Below are 21,910 nucleotides of genomic sequence, written 5' to 3'. Positions count from 1 at the left end.
ACAAACTAACAAAAATAGGAAATACAAATTACAAAAACAGAAAAAAACAGGAAAAATAAGGAGGAAGGAAATAAAACAAGCAGGAAACAAATAAGAAATGGAAGCATAAAATAATGAAGCAGAAAAAAGAGGAAGAATAAAAATAGAGGAAAAATAAAGAAAGCCGGCAGAATAAAAATAAAAAGCAGGAAACAATATAATAAAGCTGAAAAAAAAGGAATAAACAAATTAAAAGAGCAGGAAAGCAAGAGAAAAAATTATAAAAATAGCAGAAAAAATTTAAAAAGCATTAAGAAAAATAAAAAAGCGGAAAAATTTAAAAAGCATTAAGAAAAATTTTAAAAGATTTAAGAAAAATAAAAAAGTAAAAAAAAATATAGAGTGAAATAAAAAAGTGAAAAAAAAAGTAAAATAGTGAAAGAAAATAAAAAAGTGAAAAAATATAAAAATAAAAAAGTAGGAAAAAATTTAAAATAGTAGAAAAAAATTAAAACGAGGAAAAAATAAAAAAGCAGGTAAATAGTTGAAAATAGCAGGAAATAAAATAAAAATAAAATAAGGAGGAGAAAAATAATAAAAATTCAGGAAAAAAGACAAAAAGCAGGAAAAAAAATTTAAAAAAAACAGGGTAAAAAATAGGATAAAAGCAGGAAAAAGTAGGAAAAAAAAAACAGGAAAAAACAGCAGGAAAAAAGGCAGGAAAAAAATGAGCAAGAAAAAATAGAAAAAAACACGAGAAAAGATAAAAAAGCAGAAAAAAACCAGGAAAAAATAGAAAAAAAAACAGGAAAACAAAAATGAAAAAAGCGGGAAAACAAAAATGAAAAAAGCAGGAAAACAAAAATGTAAAAAGTAGGAAACCAAAAGTGAAAAAAGCAGGAGAAAAAATAAAAAAGGCAGGATAAATACAAAAAATACAAAAAAAAACAGGAGAAAAAAAGCACAAGAAAAAATTAAAAAAAAGCGAGGAAAAAATAAAAAATGCAGGAGCAAAAATCAAAAAATGGAGGTAAAAAATAAAAAAACAGAGGAAAAAAATAAAAAGGAAAAAAAAATGATTAAAAAATAAAAAGTGAAAAAAAATTTAAAAAAAGAAAAAAAAGGGAAAAAAATTAAAAAAAAGGGCGAACAAATAAAAAAAAATGAAAGAACATAAAAAAGTGAAGAATAAAAAACAGAGGAAAAAAATAAAAAGGAGGAAAAAAAAGATTTAAGAAAAATAAAAAAGTGAAAAAAATAAAAAAAAAAATAAAAAAAAAGAAAAAAAATTAAAAAAAAAAATTAAAAAAAAAATAAAAAAAAATAAAAAAAAGAAAAAAAATAAAATAGTGAAAAAAAAATAAAAAAGTGAAAAAAAATAAAAAAGTGAAAAAAAAATAAAAAAAGTGAAAAAAAATAAAAAAATTAAAAAATGAGAATATAAATAAAAAAGTCAAAAAAAAAATAAAAAAGTGAAAAAAAAATAAAAAAGTGAAAAAAAAATAAAAAAGTGAAAAAAAAAATAAAAAAGTGAAAAAAAAAATAAAAAAGTGAAAAAAAAAATAAAAAAAAGTGAAAGAAAATAAAAAAGTGCAGGATCAAAAATTAAAAAATGGAGAAAAAAAAAATAAAAAAAAACAGAGGAAAAAAATAAAAAGAAGGAAAAAAAGATTTAAGAAAAATAAAAAAGTGAAAAAAAATTAAAAAAAAAAGAAAAAAAAATGAAAAAGTAAAAAAAATAAAAAAAAATGAAAGAAAATAAAAAAGTGAAATAAATATAAAAACAAAAAAGTAGGAAAAATTTAAAAAAGTAGAAAAAAATTAAAACGAGGAAAAAATAAAAAAGCAGGAAAAAAGTTGAAAAAAGCAGGAAATAAAATAAAAATAAAATAAGGAGGAGAAAATAATAAAAATTCAGGAAAAAAGACAAAAAGCAGGAAAAAAAATTTAAAAAAAAACAGGGTAAAAAATAGGATAAAAGCAGGAAAAAGTAGAAAAAAAAACTGGAAAAAAACAGCAGGAAAAAAGCAGGAAAAAATAAAATGAGCAAGAAAAATAGAAAAAAAACAGGAGAAAAGATAAAAAAGCAGAAAAATATCAGGAAAAAAGTAGAAAAAAACAGGAAAAAAGTAGATAAAAAAACAGGAAAACAATAATGAAAAAAGGCAGAAAAACAAAAATGTAAAAAGGAGGAAAACAAAAGTGAAAAAAGCAGGAGAAAAAATAAAAAATACAGGAGAAAAAATAAAAAAGGCAGGAGAGAATACAAAAGAACAGGAGAAAAAAAAAGCGAGGAAAAAATAAAAAATGCCGGAGCAAAAATAAAAAAATGAAGGAAAAAAATAAAAAGGAGGAAAAAATTAAAAAAAAAAGAAAAAGGAGGAAAAAAATTAAAAAAAAAAGAAAATTTTTTTTAAAAAAATTAAAAAAAGAGAAAAAAAATAAAAAAGAAAAAAAAATAAAAAATAATAAAAAAAAAGCAGGAAAAATATGAAAAAAGCAGAAAAAAAATTAGAAAATGCGGAAAAAATTAAAAAAGCAGGAAAAATAATAAAAAAACAGATTTTAAAAAGCAGGAAAAAAATGAAAAAAACAGAAAAAAAGTTTGAAAAAAACTAGAAAAAAAAAATTTGCAACAAAGCCGGAAGAAATAGGAAAAAAGCTGGAAAAAACAAAAAAAAAAACAGAAAAAAATTAAAAATAAAAAATTTAAAAAAAAACAGGAATAAAAATTAAAAAAAAAGAAGTAACAAATATAAAATAAAATAAAAAAGCAGGAAAAAATAAAAAGTGAAAAAACAGGAAAAAAAAATTTAAAAAAATCGAAAAATAAAAAAATACCGGAAATTAAAATTGAAAAAACCATTGTAAAAAAATAGGAAAAACACGAAATCAAATGAAAAAAATCAGAAAAACTGGAAGAAATTTAAAAACAGGGTTGAAAAAAAGTAGAAAAAATAACAGGAAAAAAAGCTGAAAGAACATAAAATTTGCAGGAAAAAAAAATATGCAGGAAAAAAAGGAGTAAAGAAAATAAAAATAGAAGGTAAAACTTGAAAAATGGCAAGAAAAAATTAAAAAAAGCAGGAAAAACCAGAAAAAATTAAAAAAAGGAAGGATTAAAATAAAAATCGTACGAAAAAAATAGCAAAATAAATAATAAAAGTCGAAAAAAAAACAGCAGGAAAAAAATGAAGAAATGGACGCAAAAAATAAATCATTGGAGGCAAAAAAAATTAAAAGCAGAAAAATAATGAAAAATTAAAAATCAGGAAAAAATTATTGAAGCAGAAAATCATCAGGAAAAAAGCAAGAAAAAAAATAAAAAAAGCTAGATAAAAATAAAAAAAAATAAACTACAAAAATATTCACCACCAAAAAAACAGGAAAGAAATCAAATTAAAAAATAGAACAGTAAACATATCTAAAATAAAACAGGAATACATATATTATGAACAGAAAATAAAACTAAATAGGAAAAAAATGGTAGAAATGGAAAAAAAAACGGGAAAAATCTTTAAAAACAAGAAATAAAAAAAAAACAGAGAAAAATAAAAAAATAAACAAAAACAAATTGAAAAAAAATGGAAAACTATTAAATTAAAAATAAAACATGCAAACAAATTATAAAAATAGAAAAAATTGAAATTTTTTCTATTTCAAAAAGCATGATTTTTTTTTTCAAAAAAAAATGATTAAGATAAAGAAGAAAAAAGAGAAATAAAAACTACGGTAACAGTGGTTGATACCGCGGTTGAATTAAAAAGAATCCTTCGATTGCTTTAATTCAAATAAAAATACCTTGATAAAAATTAATAAAAAAAAAAAATCAAGAAAAAAGAGAATATTTTCAAAAACCGGGAGTTTTTCCCGATGAAAAAATTAAAACAGGAAAAAAACAGAAAGAAATAAAATAACAGGAAACATTCAAATTGAAAATAAAACATTTTAAATAGAAATAATCACAAAAAATAAATCCAGGCAGAAGATAAGTTAAAAAAATAAATTTAACAAAAAAGAAAGAAAAATTGTAACAAAAATTAAATCAAAAAGAGAAAAAATTGGAATAGAAAACAAAGTGAAAAATGAAAGAAAAAACAGTGAATAGGATATAGAAAAATAAAAACAGGTGAAAACGTTAAAAAATACAGGATTTGTTTTTGAAAACAGGAATTCCGTTTAATAAAACAGGAAATCAAAAAAAAAAATAGCAAAACAACAAAAATGCTCGTTTATCTTTATTTTTTTTTTTGTTTTCCTGTTTCCTTAAACGAAAAAAAAGGAAATTTGAAAAAGGTAGTTAAAAAATGAACATTGAAAAGTGGACAACAACTTTAACACAAATGGAGAAAATTAATAAAGAATAGTCAAAATAGGAATAACATAAGAACTTGAAAAAAAATTCTAATGAGGATTTTTTTTTTAATCGTATAAGGAAGTTTTTCACATCGTTATGATGTTGAAAATAGAAGTTTATATTTGGCAAATTTGAATCCTAAAATGAATCTAAATTACCAAAAATTGTTCCTAAAATATCGTGAACGGTGTTTACCATCTACTTAGCTGACTAATTCAGGTAGGTATTCACTTCCGCGCTTTTAAGTATCAAACAAGTATACTGCGCTCGCATTTGTCCTCCCATAAATCATGGGTTGCGTCTGTCAACTTTACGACACCGTTGCTGTTGTTGATATTATTGCGTTTTTGGTTACTTTAGTGTTGTTGTCATTGTTGCCGCCGATTCGCACGTGGGTCTTTTCGCCGAATATACACTATTTCAAAGGTTTCTTCAGCTACGGAACCGAACTAAACGTGGTTGGTTTCCTAGAAATAACGCGCACGAAGGAAGAGACATTCATGAACTAAACGCCGCAACCTTGATGCGTCCTTCATCGACCGACGGCATCGACGTCGACGTGCGTTTGTTGTCGACCGGCTGTCTGGAACGGCAAAGCGACGCCTATGCGTTATCGCCAGATCTGTCGCTTAATCAACCGAACGCACTGCGAAGGCACACTAAGCAGTTGGATTGATAACTTTAACTTGGGGCAACAAGAAATTCCACAAATTTCAAACGGCGCGGCATCAAATTTCGATGGTTCCTTCCACAAATTGGTCTCAGCTGTTCCGAAGTTTTGGGTTTTTTTTCTACAACAGCACGTGCTTTTAGTTTCTTCTTTCGATTTCCATCGTTCGCTTATGACGTTGTTGACTCATCCACCCAAAGCTGGCATTTAAATTTGATGCGTAGACCATGTGAGAAGCGTCGACCGAATGTTTTAACATTAGAGGAACTTTGCTTTGATGACGATGTTGACGCACGCACGTACACCATTTTCTGTGTTCCCCTGTCTAGAGGTCAGCATAGGGAAAAGAAACTTGGAACAAACTGCTGCTGTTGCTGCATTTCAGACCAGGAAACAGGGCATTGTCTGTCAAGAACTGACGTGTTTAGCCATGTTTCAAATTTTATGTTAACCACCTTATTGTTAAAACTTTTATGTTATCGGTCATGTTTAAGTGTGCATAATAACTTATTCTTTGAAAGGCAATAAATTATTGCTTGAGTAATCGTCTGAATTGCAAGTTCTGTTACCTAAGTTTGAACACAAATGCAATAGATAGATTATGTACTTTAAAAATCTTAAACGGAATTTAAGCATCATAAGAATTTTCATATGCAGTCGAAAAAATTAAATTGGCAGATCAGAAAATTATCTCATGAATTATTGACAAGAATTATGACGGTCGCCATAAAGTTGGTTGATTTGCAAAGCTACGATAAATAAGATTTTTTCTTTTCATTTTCATTTTGTCATGTCCGAAGTGCCAAAATGATCATTACACCGATTCCCTAGAAAATTAAATCGCTGAAAACGGAAACAATAACTGCATCTCTCCTACAGCGCATTATTTTTAAGTATAATGTCCAGTGTCCTGAACGCGCTCGGTTCATGTTTTAATCAGCCAATCATGGGGGCAAATTTTATGAGAAAAGAAATCACGCAAACAACGACGGCCAATCATTGGTGCTAGTCGATATCGCGCTTGACCGTCCCTTTCTGACCGATAGTGAGTAATTTTCATTCATAACTTTTAACGACACTCGAAAACCATTCACCACCAATTCTGTTGATGACTTTGGGACCAGTTGATTGGTTGACTGGAATGGTCACCATCAACAATCAGTCTGCTATTTTTCCTTCTCAGCCTTCCAACGCTTGGATCCTCAATGACAAACTAGGCGATTCTCGCGAGTTGAGCGGCTTAATCTACTCTGTAATTAGAGTGGGCACCGGTGCTCCGCTGAAATGGTAAACAAACAGCAGCGAGCGGCTAGTTGCTGTCAAATCCTTCAATTTAAAAATAAAGTAAAACGATACACGACTCGTTACAACTGCTAATTCGGTTTGCAAAACAGGTGTCTCGGGGGCAGGAGTTCTTCACATGTCTCGATGTTTTCTAATATACTTGACAACACAGAATTGTTTTGTCTACCGAAGAATGCTTGTGGTCTTCAGCTTCTGGTGAGTAATTGAATCGAAGATATGTACCCTGCGTTTAGGGGGGAAGTCTGAGGAATCGAGGGGTATTCCACTTACAATCAACAAGTGTGGTTGATTCTGCCACACCGAGTTGCTTTATTCAATTTGCCACGCCTCTCTTGTTGTAGGTTTGTTGTTGTAAGGGGTGAAAAAAAAAGGAATTCGAAACAACTCATCAGTAACGCAAAAACTCGAGTCTTGACAAGTGCGCGTACATCCGATTGTAACATGGAATGCCTACAGCAGCAGCAGCAGCAGCAGCTGGGAAGGGTCGAATCTAGGGTTCGAATATGGGTTGCATAAAAAATCAGAATTAATTTCTCAATTTTGTATAATTAAGGTGGCACCTTGCCCTCTTGAATCTTATGAAATGAAGTTACATAAGCATCCAACACGCCAAACACGTTAAAATCCTATGATGGATTTTTTAAACAATTTTTGATGGTCGCCCACAAATCAGACTCTACCTAAATAATGGGCTTTCATGAAGGTGGAATTATAAATAATTAATACAGCAAAAATGAAAAGAGAAAAAAGGAAAAAATGGTAACAAAGAGAAAAAATTTCAAAAAAGGGGAAAAATAGAAAATATAGGGGGAAAAATAATAACAGGAAAAAATATAAAAAATAGAGGAAAAATTAGAAACAAAAAAATGTGAGAAAAAGTTAAAATAGGAAAAATGTGAAAAAATTGAACAAAACAGAAAAAAGGGGAAAAATAGCAAAGGGGAAAACAATAAAAACAAGAGAATGATAGTTAAAAGAAAGAAAAATTAATATGAGGAAAACATAAAAAAGGGGAAAAAAGAAATGAAAATAGGCTAAAAAAATATATGAAGAAAAATTAAAAAAGGAGAAAAAAATTAAATGGGAGAAACGAACAAAATAACAGAAAAAGATTAAAATAGGAGAAAAAAATAAGAAAAAAAATGAGGAGAAGCAATTTAAATAGAGAAAAAAATAAAAATATCAGAAATAATAGAAAGAAAAATAGAAGTTCGAAAAAAATTATAATATAAAAAAAGAAAAAAAAAATTAAAACGCAAAAAACAAAAAAAAAATGGAGGAACAATTTAAACAGGAGAGAAAAATATAAAAAGGAGGAAATAAATATAAGAGAAAAAATAGGAGAAAAATTGAAAGCAGACAAAGAAAAAGGAGAACCAATAAAAGTTGGAGATAAAACAAAAAAATAAGGAAAAAATTAAAATAGAAGAAAAAAATGGAGAAAGAAAACAAAAATACGAGAAAAAACAAACACAGGAAGAAAAAAGTCGAAAAAAATTAAAATAGGGGGAAAAATTAAAAGAAAAGAAAAAAAAATTAAAAAGAAAAGAAAAAACTATAAATGATGAAAACAATTTAAAATGAAGAAAAAAATTGAAATTGGTGTAAAAAATAAAAAAAAAAGGAGAAAAACAATAAAAGGAGGAGGAATAAAATTAAATAGGAGAAAAGAAATAAAACAGAGAAAAAAGAATAAAAAAAAAATAAAAATACGAAAAAAATAAAAGAAATTATCAAACATTAAATATGTTCTCTCATTTTTAATTTTTGTTAAAAAAGTACAAAAATAATAAATGAAGAAAACATAACATTTTGAGAAAGATAACACTAGAAAAGAGTTGAAAAACGAGAAAAACAGGAGAAAAGATATAAAAAGTAGAATAATTAAAATTTTGAAAAAATAGATAGAAGAAAAAACATAGTAGAAAAAAGTAAAAATAGATGAAAAAGATTAAAAAAAACAGAAAAATTAACGAAAATACGAGCGAAAAAATTACGGGAAAAAAATATTAATATTAGGAAGAAAAAAACAAATAGGAGGAAATAAATATAGGAGAAAAATTAAAAGCAAACAAAAAAAAGGAGAACTAATTAAAGTAGGAGATAAAACAAAAATATCAGGAAAAAATAAAAATAGAACCAAAAAAAAAACAAGAATATAAAAACACAGGAAAAAAAAGCTCCGATAAGTATTTATAAAGGAGATAAAAATAAAAAGAGAAGAACAAAATCAAAAATTAAGAAAAAAATTAAAAATTAGAGTAAAAAATAAAAATAGGAGAAAAAATTAACTAAGAAAAAAATCTTTTTTAGGAGGAAAAATAGAAAATAAATCAAAATAGGTAAAAAATGAAAAAAGGAAAAAAAAAATTAAAATAGGAAAAATAAATTAACAAAAATGGCAATAGGAATATAAATACAAAACGAAAAATATGTAATAAGGACTAAGAGTTAAATAAGAGAAAATTGGAAAAAATTAAAAGAACGAAAAAATAAGAAAAATTTCTAATAATAGGAAAGAATGTCAAAAAATTGAAAAAAAATAAACAAAATAGGAAAAACAATTAAAAAAATCAGAAAAAGGAAAAAAATATTAAAAGAAAAGAAATCAAAAAAGGAAAAAATAAAGAAAAGAAAAAAAAATGAAGAAAAGAATAAAATCAAAGAGAAGATTAAAAATAAAGAAAAAAAAATAAATAGGAAAAAAGGAATAAATAAGAAAAAATTTGAAAAAAATTTAAAAAAATTGAAAAAAAATTGAAAAAATGGGAAAAAATTATAAAAAATACAAAAAAATAGGGAAAGAAAATAGAAAAAAATAAGGAAAGAAAATAGGAAAAAATATGGAAAGAAAATAGAAAAAATTAGGAACGAAAATAAAATTAAAGTAAGAAAAGAAAATAGGAAAAAATAAGGAAAGAAAAAAGGAAAAAAAATACGGAAAGAAAATAGGAAAGAAAAAAGGAAAAAAATTGGAAAGAAAATAGGAAAAAAAGGAAAAAAAATAGAAAAAAATAGGGAAAAAATAAACAAAAACTAAAAAAATAGGAAAAAAAATAAAAAAAAAACTAAAAAAAATGAAAAAAAATTAAAAAAATAGGAAAAAAACAAAAAAAATAGGAAAAAAACAAAAAAATAGTAAAAAATATAAAAATGATAAGAAAAAAAAACAAAACAAAAAAAACAAGAAAAGAATAAACACAAGAAAAAAATTAACCAAAACAGGAAAAAATTAAGCAAATAGACAAGAATAATAAAATGGAATGAATAAAAACGTTAAAATGAAAATAGGAAAATATAAAAAAAAAATTTAATAAAAACATTTAAAAAAAATAAAAAAAAGCATTTAAAAAAAATTTAAAAAATACATTTAAAAAAAATTTAAAAAAACATAAAAAAAAATAAAATGAAAAAAAATAAAAAATAAAAAAAAATAAAAAAGAAAACAAAGAAAAAAGAAAAAGAAAACAAACAAAAAAGAAAAAATGGGATAAATTAAAAAAAAAGAAAAATAATTTAAAATGTTAAAAAATAAGAAAAAAAATCTTAACAGGAAAATTATAAAAATTGGAAAAAATTTAAAAAATAGGTAAATAGGAAAAAAATAAAAAATAAGAAAAAAATAAAAACATAAGAAAAAAAATTTCAAAAATAAGAGAAAAAAAATAAAAAATAAGAAAAAGAAATTAAAAAAAAGGAAAATTTAAAAAAAAAATAATAATAAAAAATAATTAAAAAATAAGAAAAAAATTAAAAAAATAAAATAAAAAAAGAAAAAAAAATGAAAAAAATAAGAAAAAAATATAAAAAAAACAATAAGAAAAAAAATGAAAATATGAAAAAAAATTAAAATAAGAAAAAATAATTGAAATAAGGAAAAATAATAAAAAATGAAAAAAAAATTAAAAAAAAATAAAAAAAGAAAAAAAATAAGAAAAAAATAAGAAAAAAATAAAAAAAATTAGAAAATAGATTTAAAAAAAACGTTAGAAAATTTGGAACAATAAAAAATATGGATTAAAACAAAAAGATAATTGGAAAAATAGGAAAAAAAGATAGGGAAAAATTAAAAGATAGGGAAAAATTAATAGATAGGAAATAATAAAAAATAGGAAAAAAATAAAACAATAGGGATAACAGAGAATAACAAAATTTAAAAAAATATTTAAAAAAGATAAAGAAAAAAATTAAAATTAATTAAAATTAAAAAATAAAAAGATGCAGAAAATCAAAAAACAATGGAGAAAAAAAGGAAAAATTTGAAAAATATAGTTCAGAAATTTAAAGAAAAAATGGTTAATCCTTGCAAGGAACAAAAATACGCGAAAGAAGAACAAATCTAATAATTTGGTAAACAAACCCATTATTTTATATTGGACGGAAGGACGCAGAAAATCACAGGGAATCTTCAATTTCACAGACTTCTAAGCAAATTTCATCACACTTTTTTTTATGATTCGAGAGTTTTTGGAATTTTGGAGAATTCTCAGATTTTCTCAATTTTCAAACATGCGTATACTAGAGTGCCCCAAATGACCCAACTTTTGAAAAAAAATTATGCGCTGCAGGCTAAAGTTGATCCTAGGCCTAGAACAAAATCTCATGCCAAATTTGGACCAGATCGGATGACGGGAAGGGATCGCTCAACGAGCCAGAAATTTGCATGGGATCTTTTTTTTTTTTTTTTTTTTTTTTTTTTTTTTTTTTTTTTTTTTTTTTTTTTTTTTTTTTTGTTTCGATTATAGTCGTTTTACCATCTTTATGGCATTCGCGACTTTATCAACGTTACAGTTGGCGGATCGTTATTGAAAAACTATCCGGTACAACTGTGTTCGATGTTTACTCTTGGGCTCGAACTCGCATCGGGAGGAACATGAAAAACCAGTGTTTCATCAATCACTTTGATCCCCTTCAGTCGATTTCTTTTGAATGCGGTTTTTCTCAAAGCCTAGGTTATGACAAATATTTCATCCGTAGACTACATTTCGATTCGAGTTAAGTTAAAAAAGTTATTGATGCGTCAAAATGTTCAAAGCAGTGCCTCATAAATAGTGATGAATATCACCGTTAAAAAAGTTATACCATTTTTGAAGCTTATTGACTTTTTCATCGCAACTCTCATCGAAATGCAGTCTTGGGATGAAATATTTGTCATAGTTTAGGCTTTAAGATAAACCGTATTCAAAAGACATCGGCCGAAGGAGACCAAAGTTATTGATGGAAAACTGGATTTGCATGTTACTCCCGAACAAAATTCAGGCTCGTTGAGCGACCCCTTCCAGTACTAGGCCTAGGATCAATGGTAGCCTGCAGTGCATAACATTTCACAAGTTTGAAATTTCCCATACAAATTTTGGGGCAGTCTAACATATTTAAAATAATACATTCAAAACACTTATGATTTAAGAAATGGTACTGAAATTGATCGAAACGTTATGTAAATGGACATTTAATTTTTCAAAAATTGACTGATGCCAGGTCCTAAGTTCATTTAAATTGCTTCAAAAATTTTAGTATTTTTTCTCATAGTTACAGTTTTACGACCTTCTTCGTTTCGAGTATTACCTTACGTTTTTTCTCAAATTGAATCGATTCTTGAAACCCTTAAGGGCAATCTTCTTGATGCGGCCCTGCCTTTCGAAGTCGGCAGCCGGTCTACCATGTAACGCCGATTGGTTTACAACCAAACGAGCAACATACATACGATAGTTATGTATATGTGTATTTGCTCCTCCAGCCTAACTAGGAGACTGGAGACGGCAACTTCTTCGATTGGAAAAGTTTCTAGAGCGTAACGTCTGGAGCAATTTTTCTCGCCAAGCCTAGCCAACTTGTGGACATTTCTCTAGAGTCGCGGGGGGTGTGGGTTTGACGCAACATAATCAAGCCTTTCAGAGTGCATAAAACAAAAACTTGAGTCCCTCCGGGGAGAGATCTTGAACTCGGCAACTACGTTAATTTGGCCCGCGGAACGTTCTGGGGTCTGGTCCGACTGAAGCAGTCCTGTCTTGGCTTAGCTTGGCTGGAGGCCGTCCACTTTCCTCCTGCTCTCCTGCTGCTCCGGTTGATGGATGGGTTCGGTCCCTTTAATGCAAAATCTTCTTAGTTGGTAGTACAAATGCGTGTTTTCATTTTCCTTTCGATGAAGCGAGGGGGGAAACAGACCATCATTCAAGTCGAGTGGAAAATGAACAGAATAAGACAAAAAAAAACAACAACAACAGAAATCGCAAGGAGCCAGCCGACTAACCAACCAACCCAAAGCCCAACCGACTCACTTTGGACCGGAGAGTAGTGGGTAAATGTTAATTAGACAGTGAAGGTTAACCACTTCCGGGGAACAAGTGAGAGTAATTTCTGCGCTTCAGAGTCCAGAGTATTGTGACTGGAAAGCATAATGGGTCTCCTTGTATGATTTTTTTTTCTTCTTTTCGTTGTTTAAACTCAGCTTAGCCCAGAACCTTAATGTATTTTCATATCCCCTCACCAGCCAGCGACGATGAGTGATGAGGCCTTGCTTCTTGTTGCAATTGCCGATTTCGAAAGAAGGTACCCCCTTACCTTCCTAGCAATGTGTTTGCGTTTTTGGTGTACCAGGAATAATAACCTGTAATTATAATCTTCCATTAAAAACATTGAACTTATCTGATTTTTATGATCATAACTTTCAATTATTTTTTTATGAATTGCAGAATGGAGGGTTTCATCTTTGGATCACTAAGTCTTCTTTTTCTGAAGAGCTTAAATCAAGGGCTTGATTTATCACGAGGCCGGGGCATTTTCTTCCAAATATAATTTAAAGTACAATAATTGAATAGATGCAAAAATGATTTATCTTTCCCTACTTCGTGTTTTCCAGAAAAATCGAACGGGTTGACCAAAACATTTGGTCTGGCCTAAATAAAAAATAAGTAACAATAATAATTCAAAATAGCGACTCAAAAAATATTAAAAAAGTTAAAAACCAAAAAAAAACAATGGAAATTAAAAATTCAAAACAATACGAAATACGTATGGGATCAGCTAGTTCAAAATAAAATTTCAGATAAGAATGTTCCCATCCTTCTCCAGGTCCTTTGTGAAATTTCCTCAGCTATGCATGACTTGACTTCCAAATTCTCAGAACCGAGAGGCTACGATAAGATACCAAATTGCTACCTGTTATCGCACAGCCCTATAGAAGTTGCATCATCGATAAGGCATTTTTCCAAATATAGATAGCCCCAGCTATATGTCTGCTTTTCGGGTTTTCTTGTTATCGCAGCCCTAAAATAGAGAATGCTAAAAATATCGAAACTTGTTTCTGATAATGACTTCTTTTTTCGATTTTCTCTTAGACTGGGATTTACCCAATGTCCCACTTTCTGGGAGCGCACGGGCACAGCGAGAATTAACGACACTAGCCAAGTACACTTTCTGACACAGATTACCTCCGTCTTCGACAAACGAGAAGAAGGAGCTATTTTTGAGGACACATTCGTTTCCCATGTTTTTGGCAGTCGAAAGACGCTAGTAGACTACCGGGTTTCCTGCTACACCAGGTCCTCGGATGCTACTGCAACTCGGAAGAAGCAATTTGGGAACCATTCTCTGCTCTAAAAGTGTAGGGTATTAAATTTAGCTAACGAGAAAACTGTTAAAAACACAAACAGACAGAACGAAACGACATAAAAAAATAACAAAACAAACGTAACACAGCCGCACTGAAATTTCTAACCCAAATTCCTGATGGTTCGTGTTTTTTTTCTTCTTGTTTCTTCCTTCCTCTAGATTCTGTCGGGTGACAACCGAAGAGGGGGGCGGTGAGGGTGGTGGTGGTGGAGTGCTCAATAATAACAACATCAACAAACAACAGGACGGCGAAACCTTAGGTCGCAGCATCGCCAACGGAATCATGAACGGAATGATCCTGGAAAAGGACGAAAAGCGGATGCGACGGGAGATCGCCAACAGCAACGAGAGGCGACGCATGCAGAGCATCAATGCCGGCTTCCAGAGCCTCCGGCAGATGCTGCCCCATCACGAGGGCGAAAAGTTGAGCAAGGTGAGTGATGTGTTGCCGGTATAAATTTTGACTTGGGAAATCTAATTTTATTCAATTTTTAATAAGCCAGCATTTAGAAAAAAAAACAATCTTGATTCTAGAATCGAGAATCTGGAATCTGAAATCTAGATTCTAGATTCTAGAATCAACAATCTTGAATCTGGAATCTAGAATCTTGAATCTAGAATTTAATCTAGAATCAAGAATCTAGTATCCAGAATCTGGAATCTAGAATCTAAAATTTAGAGTTTAGAATCTAGAATCTAAAATTAAGAATTTTGAATCTAGAATCTAGAATCTAGAATCTACGATCTAGGATCTAGAATCAAGAATTTAGAATCTAGAATCTAGAGTCTAAAATCAAGAATCTAGAATCTAGAGCCTAGATTCTAGAATTAAGAATATAGAATCTAGAATATAGAATCTAGAATTTAGAATCTTGATTCTAGTATATACAATCTAGAATCTGAAATCTAGAATCTAAAATCTAAAATCTAGAATCCATATTTTAGTATTTAGAATCAAGAATCTAGAATCTAGAATCTAAATCTGGAATCCAGAATTTAGTTTTATAAATCTAGAATCTACAATCTGAATCTAGTAACTTAAATCTAGAATCTAGAAACTAAAATCTCGAATCATGAATTAGTATCTAGAATCTACAATCCAGAATTTAGAATCTAGATTTTAAAATCTAGAATCTAGAATTTAGAATCTATAATCAAGAATCTAGAAACAAGAATCTAGAATCTAGAATCTAGAATTTAGAATCCCAAATCTAGAATCTGAAATCTGGAATCCAGAATCTACAATCTGTAATCTGGAATCTAGAATTTATTATTTCGAATCTAGAATCAGGAACAAAAAATCAAGAATCTAAGATCTTGAATCCAGAATCCAGAATCTAGATTCTGGAATCTAGAATCTAGATTCTAGGATCTAGTATCTAGTATCCAGTATCTAGTATCTAGAATCTAGAATCTAGAATCCAGAATCTGGAATCTAGAATCAAGAATCTAGAATCTAGAATCGAGAATCTAGATTTTAGAATCTGGAATCTAGAATCTAGAATCAAGAATCTAGAATCTAGAATCTAGAATCGAGAATCTAGATTTTAGAATCTGGAATCTAGAATCTAGAATAAAGAATCTAGAATCTAGAATCTAGAATCTAGAATCTAGAATCTAGAATCTAGAATCTAGAATCTAGAATCTAGAATCTAGAATCCAGAATCTTGAATCTAGAATTTAGAACCTAGAATCAATATCAAGTATCTGAAATCTAGAATCCAGAATCTAGAATCCAGAATCTAGAATCTGGAATCTAGAATTTAGAATCTAGGATCAGGAATCTGGAATCAAGAATTTAAAATCTAGTATCTAGAGTCTAGAATCTAGAATCTTGAATCTAGAATATAGTATTAAGAATCTAGAATCAGGAATCAAAAATCAAGAATTTAGGATATAGAATCAAGAATCTAGAATCAAGAATCTAAATTCTAGAATTTAGAATTTAGAATTTAGAATCTAGAACCTAGAATCTAGAATCTAGAATTAATAACATACAATCTAGAACCTAGAATCTAGAATCCAGAATCTAGAATCTAGATTTTAGAACCTAGAATCTAGAATCTAGAATCTAGAATCCAGAATCCAGAATTTAGAATCTGGAATCTTAAACCTGGAATCTAGAATATAATATTTAGAATCTAGAATCAGGAATCAAAAATCAAGAATTAAGGATCTAGAATCTGGAATCTAAAATCAAGAATCTAGAATGTAGAATTTAGAATCTAGAATCTAGAATCTGGAATCGTGAATCTTGAATCCAGAATCTAGAATCTGAAATCTGGAATCTTGAATTTAGTATTTAGAATCTAGGATCAGGAATCCAGAATTAAGAATCTGGAATCTAGAATCTATAATCTTGAATCTAGAATCTTGAATCTAGAATCAAGAATCTAGAATCTAGAAACTAGAATCTTGAATCTTGAATCTAGAATCTAGAATCTAACATTTAGAATCTAGAATCAGGAATCAAAAATCAAGAATTTAGGATCCAGAATCAAGAACCTAGAATCTAAATTCTGGAGTCTAGAATCTAGAATTTAGAATTTAGAATCTAGAATCTAGAACCCAGAATCTAGAATCTAGTCTCTAGAATCTAGAATCTTAAATCTAAAATCTAGAATCTAGAATCTAGAATCCAGAATCTAGAATCTAGATTCTGAATTCTAGAATTTAGAATCTAGAATCAAGAATCTAGAATCTAGAATCCAGAATCTAGAATCTGGAATCTAGAATCAAAAATCAAGAATTTAGGATCTAGAATCTAGAATGAAGAATTTAGAATATAGATTCTAGAATCTAGAATCTGGAATCGTGAATCTTGAATCCAGAATCTAGAATCTGGAATCTGGAATCTAGAAATAAGTATTTGTAATCTAGGATCAGGAATCAAGAATTAAGAATTCAGAATTAAGAATCTTGAATCTAGGATCTAGAATCTAGAATCCAGAATCCAGAATATGGAATCTTGAATCTAGAATCTAGAATATAGAATAAAGAATCTAAAATCAGAATCTAGAATCAAGAATCTAGAATCTAGAGTCGAGAATCTAAAATATAGAATCTAGAATCTGGAATCTTGAATCTAGAATCTTGAATCTAGAATCTTGAATCTAGAATCTTGAACCTAGAATTAAGAATCTAGTATCTAGAATCTAGAATCTAGAATCTAGAATCCTGTTGAATCTAGATTCTGAATTCCAGAATCTAGAATCTATAATCCAGAATCTAGATTCTGGAATCTAGATTATAATATTTAGAATCTTGAATCAAGAATAGAAAATCAAGAATTTAGGATCTAGAATCTAAAATCAAGAATCTAGAATGTAGAATTTAGAATCTAGAATCTAGAATCTAGAATCTCTAATCCAGAATCTAGATTCTGGAATCTGGAATCTAGAAATTAGTATTTAGAATCTAGGATCAGGAAACAAGAATTAAGAATTTAGGAGCTAGAATTTAGAATCTAGAATCTAGAATCCAGAATCCAGAATCCAGAATATGGAATCTAGAATCTAGAATATAGAATAAAATATCTAGAATCAGAATCTAGAATCTAGAATCAAGAATCTAGAATCAAGGATCTAAAATCTAGAATCTAGGATCTAGAACTTAGAATCTTGAATCTAGAATCGAGACTCTAGGATCTTGAATCTAGAATCTGGGATCTAGAATCTGGAATTCATAATCTAGAATCTAGAATCTAAAATTTGGAATCTGGAATCTAGAATAAAGAATCTAGAATCTAGAATCTTGAATCTATTATCTAGGATCTAGAATCTGGAATCTAGATTCTAGGATCTAGAATCTAATTTCTAGGATCTAGAATCTAGAATTTAGAACCTAGAATCTAGAATCTAGAATCTAGAATCTAGAATCTAGAATCTAGAATCTAGAACCTAGAATCTAGAATCTAGAATCTAGAATCTAGAATCAAGAATCTAGAATCTAGAATCGAGAATCTAGAATCGAGAATCCAGAATCTAGAATCTGGAATCTAGAATATAGTTTTTAGAATCTAAGATCAGGATTCTAGAATCAAGAATTTTAGGATCTAGAATCAAGAATCTAGAATCTGGAATCTAGAATCTAGAATCTAGAATCTAGAATCTAGAATCTAGAATCTAGAATCTGGAATCTAGAATTTAGAATCTTGAATCTAGAATCTATAATTTAGAATCTAGAATCAAGAATCCAGAATCTATATCTAGAATCTAGAATCCCGAATCTAGAATTCGAAATCTGGAATCTAGAATCCAGAATCTAGAATCTGGAATCTGGAATTTAGTATTTAGAATCTAGAATCAGGAATAAAAAATCAAGAATCTAAGATCTAAAATCCAGAATCCAGAATCTAGATTCATGAATCTAGAATCTAGTACCTAGAATCCAGAATCTGGAATCTAAAATTTAGTATTAAGAATCTCGAATCTAGAATCTTAAATCAAAAATCTAGAATCAAAAATCTAGGATTTAGAATCTACAATCTAGTATTTAGAATTTAGGATCTGGAATCAAGATTCTAGAATCTATAATCTAGAGTCTTGAATCTAGAATCTAGAATCTGGAATCTAGAGTATTGAATTCAGAGTCTAGAATTTTGAATCTGGAATCTTGAATTTAGTATTAAGAATCTAGGATCAGGAGTCAAAAATCAAGAATTAAGGATCTAGAATCTAGAATCTAGAATTTAGTATTTCGAATCTAGAATCAGTAATCAAGAATTAAGAATTTAGGATCTAGAATCTAGAATCTAGACTCAAGGATCTTGAATCTAAAATCTAGAATCTAGAATCTAGGATCTAGAATCTGGAATTCAAAATCTTAAATCTAGAAGAATCTAGAATATAGAATCTTGAATTTTGAATCTTGAATCTTGAATCTTGAATCTTGAATCTTGAATCTTGAATCTTGAATCTTGAATCTAGAATCTAGAATCTAGAATCTAGAATCGGGAATCAAGGATCTAGAATCTAGAATCTAGAATCTAAAAGCTAGAATCTAGAAACTAGAATCGAGAATCTAGAATCCAGAATCTAGTATCTTTAATTAAGAATTTAGTATTCAGAATCTAGAATCAAGAATGTGGAATTAAAAATTGGAATTCGGTATTTAGAATCTTGAATCTCGAATTAGTAATATGGAATCGTCAATCTAGCAATTTGAATCTACAATCTTGAATTTAGAATCTAGAATCTAAAATTTTATATCTTAGATCTAAAATCTAGAGTCTAAAATTTAAAATCTCGAATCTTCAATCTTGAATCTTGAATCGAAATCTATAATCTAGAATCCAGAATCGGAAATCTAGAATCTTAATCTTGAATCTAGAATCTTAAACCTAGGATCTAGAATCTAGAGTCTAGAGTCTAGATTCTAAAATCTAGGATCAAGATTCAAGAATCTGAAAACTAAAATCTTGAAGCTTGAACCTTCAAGATTCTAGGTTCTGAATTCTAGATTTTAATTTTTTAATTACTGAATTCTCGAATCCCGAATTTGGTATTTAGAAACACCAATGAAAAATTTGAAATTTAGAATATTGGAATCTTGAATCTTATTGCTATCATAGATTCTTAAATTTGAAATCTGAGAAGAATCCGTAATCTTGCATTCCTAATCCATAATCTTAAACCTTGAATCAGGATTCTAGTATTTTTATCTTGAATTTGGATTCTAAGTACTTAAAAAGTTATATCATTTTATTCATAATGTTGAGCGTTTAATCCTCTTAATTTAAATTTATTTATTGCAAAGCAGAATGGTGACAGCTAAACCTGGTATTAGTTTAACCTTAAGGGTACTTAAAACTCCTATAGGCTTACATGATGCAATTTGTTCTGCAAGACCGACTTAAATGAATACAAATCTAAACGAAAAATGCAACCCAAGTACAGCACCGCAAGATTCCTGCTGAGCATTCCAACATTCGTTCCTACTGATGATCGAGAAATATGTTATAATGATTAACAATTTAATTACCCGACTTAAATTTAAAGATCGAATATGCGTTTTTCTTTACCCTAATTGCTTTCTTCTTGTCCATCTAGGTTGGTCTTGAGTGCTGATAGCGAAAAAAATAACTAGTACAAATGCTTGAGCAAATGTTTACTTCCCCAAGCGGTGGAAATTCCTGTTCCGCGGAAAGGGGGGATGATTTCTTATTCCTTCAAACAGCAGCCATCAGCCAACCAACCAAAACAAGCTGCTTTTTCAAATAAGATAGTAAAACAAAATACCAGCTTTTCTAAAGAACTAAGCTTCACACACCACAACTTACTTCGTTGCCGGTGCAAGATGGTTTCAGCTATTTGCCCAGCAATTTAAATGATAATGTTTGCAACGTTTTACATGACTTAATCCAATCGAAATCTTGCTGGGGAATTCTAGCGCATCAATTCCTGTTAAATACTGTCTTAATTTTAATCGGTGTTGTATCCAATATTTATTTTTCTTCAACTTAAATATGGAATCTATTTTGATAAATTCTTTCAGAATTTATCTAAGGAAGTCATAGAATGTACTTTACCTCAATTGGTCGCATAAATTTCACTCTCGATGGTGCCATCACAATTTTTGCAATAGTATCAGCAAGTGGCTAAATTCTGCTGCTCCCCGGCGCACTCACTCGAACAGGATGACAATTTGGTCTTGAGATAATAAATTACGCTATCATCAGGCATTGCTGTCATCATCTAGTCCACGACAGAAACGTAAACACACACTTTAATAAAAATCCATCGAAGACAGGCATCACTTTTTTTTTCAATACTTAACAGTCTTACAAACGACAGCTGCTGCTGCTATTGATATCATTACCTTCCGTTTTTTTCCGCGCGTACGCTCGAAATATATTTTTTGCAACAACGACGACGCCGGAATCATCCCCCCTTACCCAGTGGCGACCGGGGCGTCCGTCCACAAGTGAATGATATAGTGGCCTAGAGTTGCAACAATGTTGCAAATTAAATTAAACTCAAACACCCATTCGCCTTTCTCTGTCTAACTGCTGGTGCAGCCGGACACGACGCTTTTGAGTCAAGGCGCCGCCGCCGTCGCCGTTGGCCAAAGGCAACAGAAACTGCTGCAAGGCTAGAGAAAAGGGGTGTGTTGCTGATTCACTCCCTCGCCCCCTAAACAATTTAAGTTATCATGTGTATTGGTGCATGCGGGGAGTCGAGTTGCCAATTGCAGTCTTTCCCCCCTCCCTTATCGGGTCAAGCCTCCTCCTTCTTCGCCGTCGTCTGTCTTTTGGACTCGAGCTCGCTCTAAAGTTAAGTCAGCCAGCGCCTGGATTCGCGAAAATCGCCTGCGCTCGTTTAATGAAAGATTTTATGATTATTTAAAACTCGCGCGAGCACTGTTGAACTTGCTTCAAACCGACTTAGGAACGCACTCAGCTGGATTAGACCGATGCCGGTGGTGCGCCGCGATCAACCTTGAACCGTGTTGACGCTAAATAATGACGAACGGGGAGCGTCGAGGTGCGTTCGGGTTGGCGTAGGAGAAGGGAAGAAGTTGTCCGCAAAGTCCGGTGAAAAAAGGTTAATTCTTCGACCGCGCGTCTTTATGCAAATTTGTGGCACACGAAAGTAATTTGCTGCTCGCGAAAATACCTACTCTTCCCACTTCCATTTCTTATTTCTAGATTTAGGAGGTGTTGCTCTTTTTGGAAAGATTTTTCATATTTTGTCATGAACAAAAATTTTAGACAGGGGACATTGGAGTTCATTGGTTGTTTGAATTCTTGTTTATTTAAGATTTTTCTTAGTAGCAGTGGCCTTTTGAGAGGGTTTATGTCCGTGGACAACACTTAGACATTGTTTGCGGCAAACCGCTCCAAGCCCTTTTTCTGTAAATTGAGCCAGCTGTCTATGGTTCATTTTACGAGTCTTTTTTTTTAAAATTAAGAGTCCAAAGTTGTGAGTCAAGAATCGCAAGTCATGAGTAGAGAGTCGATAGTCGAGAAGTTGAGAGTTGAGCTTCAT

The 21,910-nt window shown here is 29.6% G+C and overlaps 1 protein-coding gene across 1 annotated transcript in view; it reads left to right on the top strand.

The window, feature by feature from the left end:
* LOC129750180 (uncharacterized) overlaps positions 1-14,421 on the top strand; it is a 250,958-nt gene extending 236,537 nt beyond the window's left edge. Inside the window, exon 2 of the mRNA XM_055745432.1 lies at positions 14,082-14,421. Coding sequence (XP_055601407.1) covers positions 14,082-14,379 — 298 coding nt within the window. The 3' untranslated portion in view covers positions 14,380-14,421. The remainder of the gene's footprint in view (positions 1-14,081) is intronic.
* The last annotated feature ends 7,489 nt before the right edge of the window (positions 14,422-21,910 follow it).

Source organism: Uranotaenia lowii, chromosome 2 (assembly GCF_029784155.1).
Source record: "Uranotaenia lowii strain MFRU-FL chromosome 2, ASM2978415v1, whole genome shotgun sequence".
Classification (NCBI taxonomy): domain Eukaryota; kingdom Metazoa; phylum Arthropoda; class Insecta; order Diptera; family Culicidae; genus Uranotaenia; species Uranotaenia lowii.
Note: the sequence above shows the minus strand (reverse complement) of the source record. Positions and strands in the feature narration are given on the sequence as shown.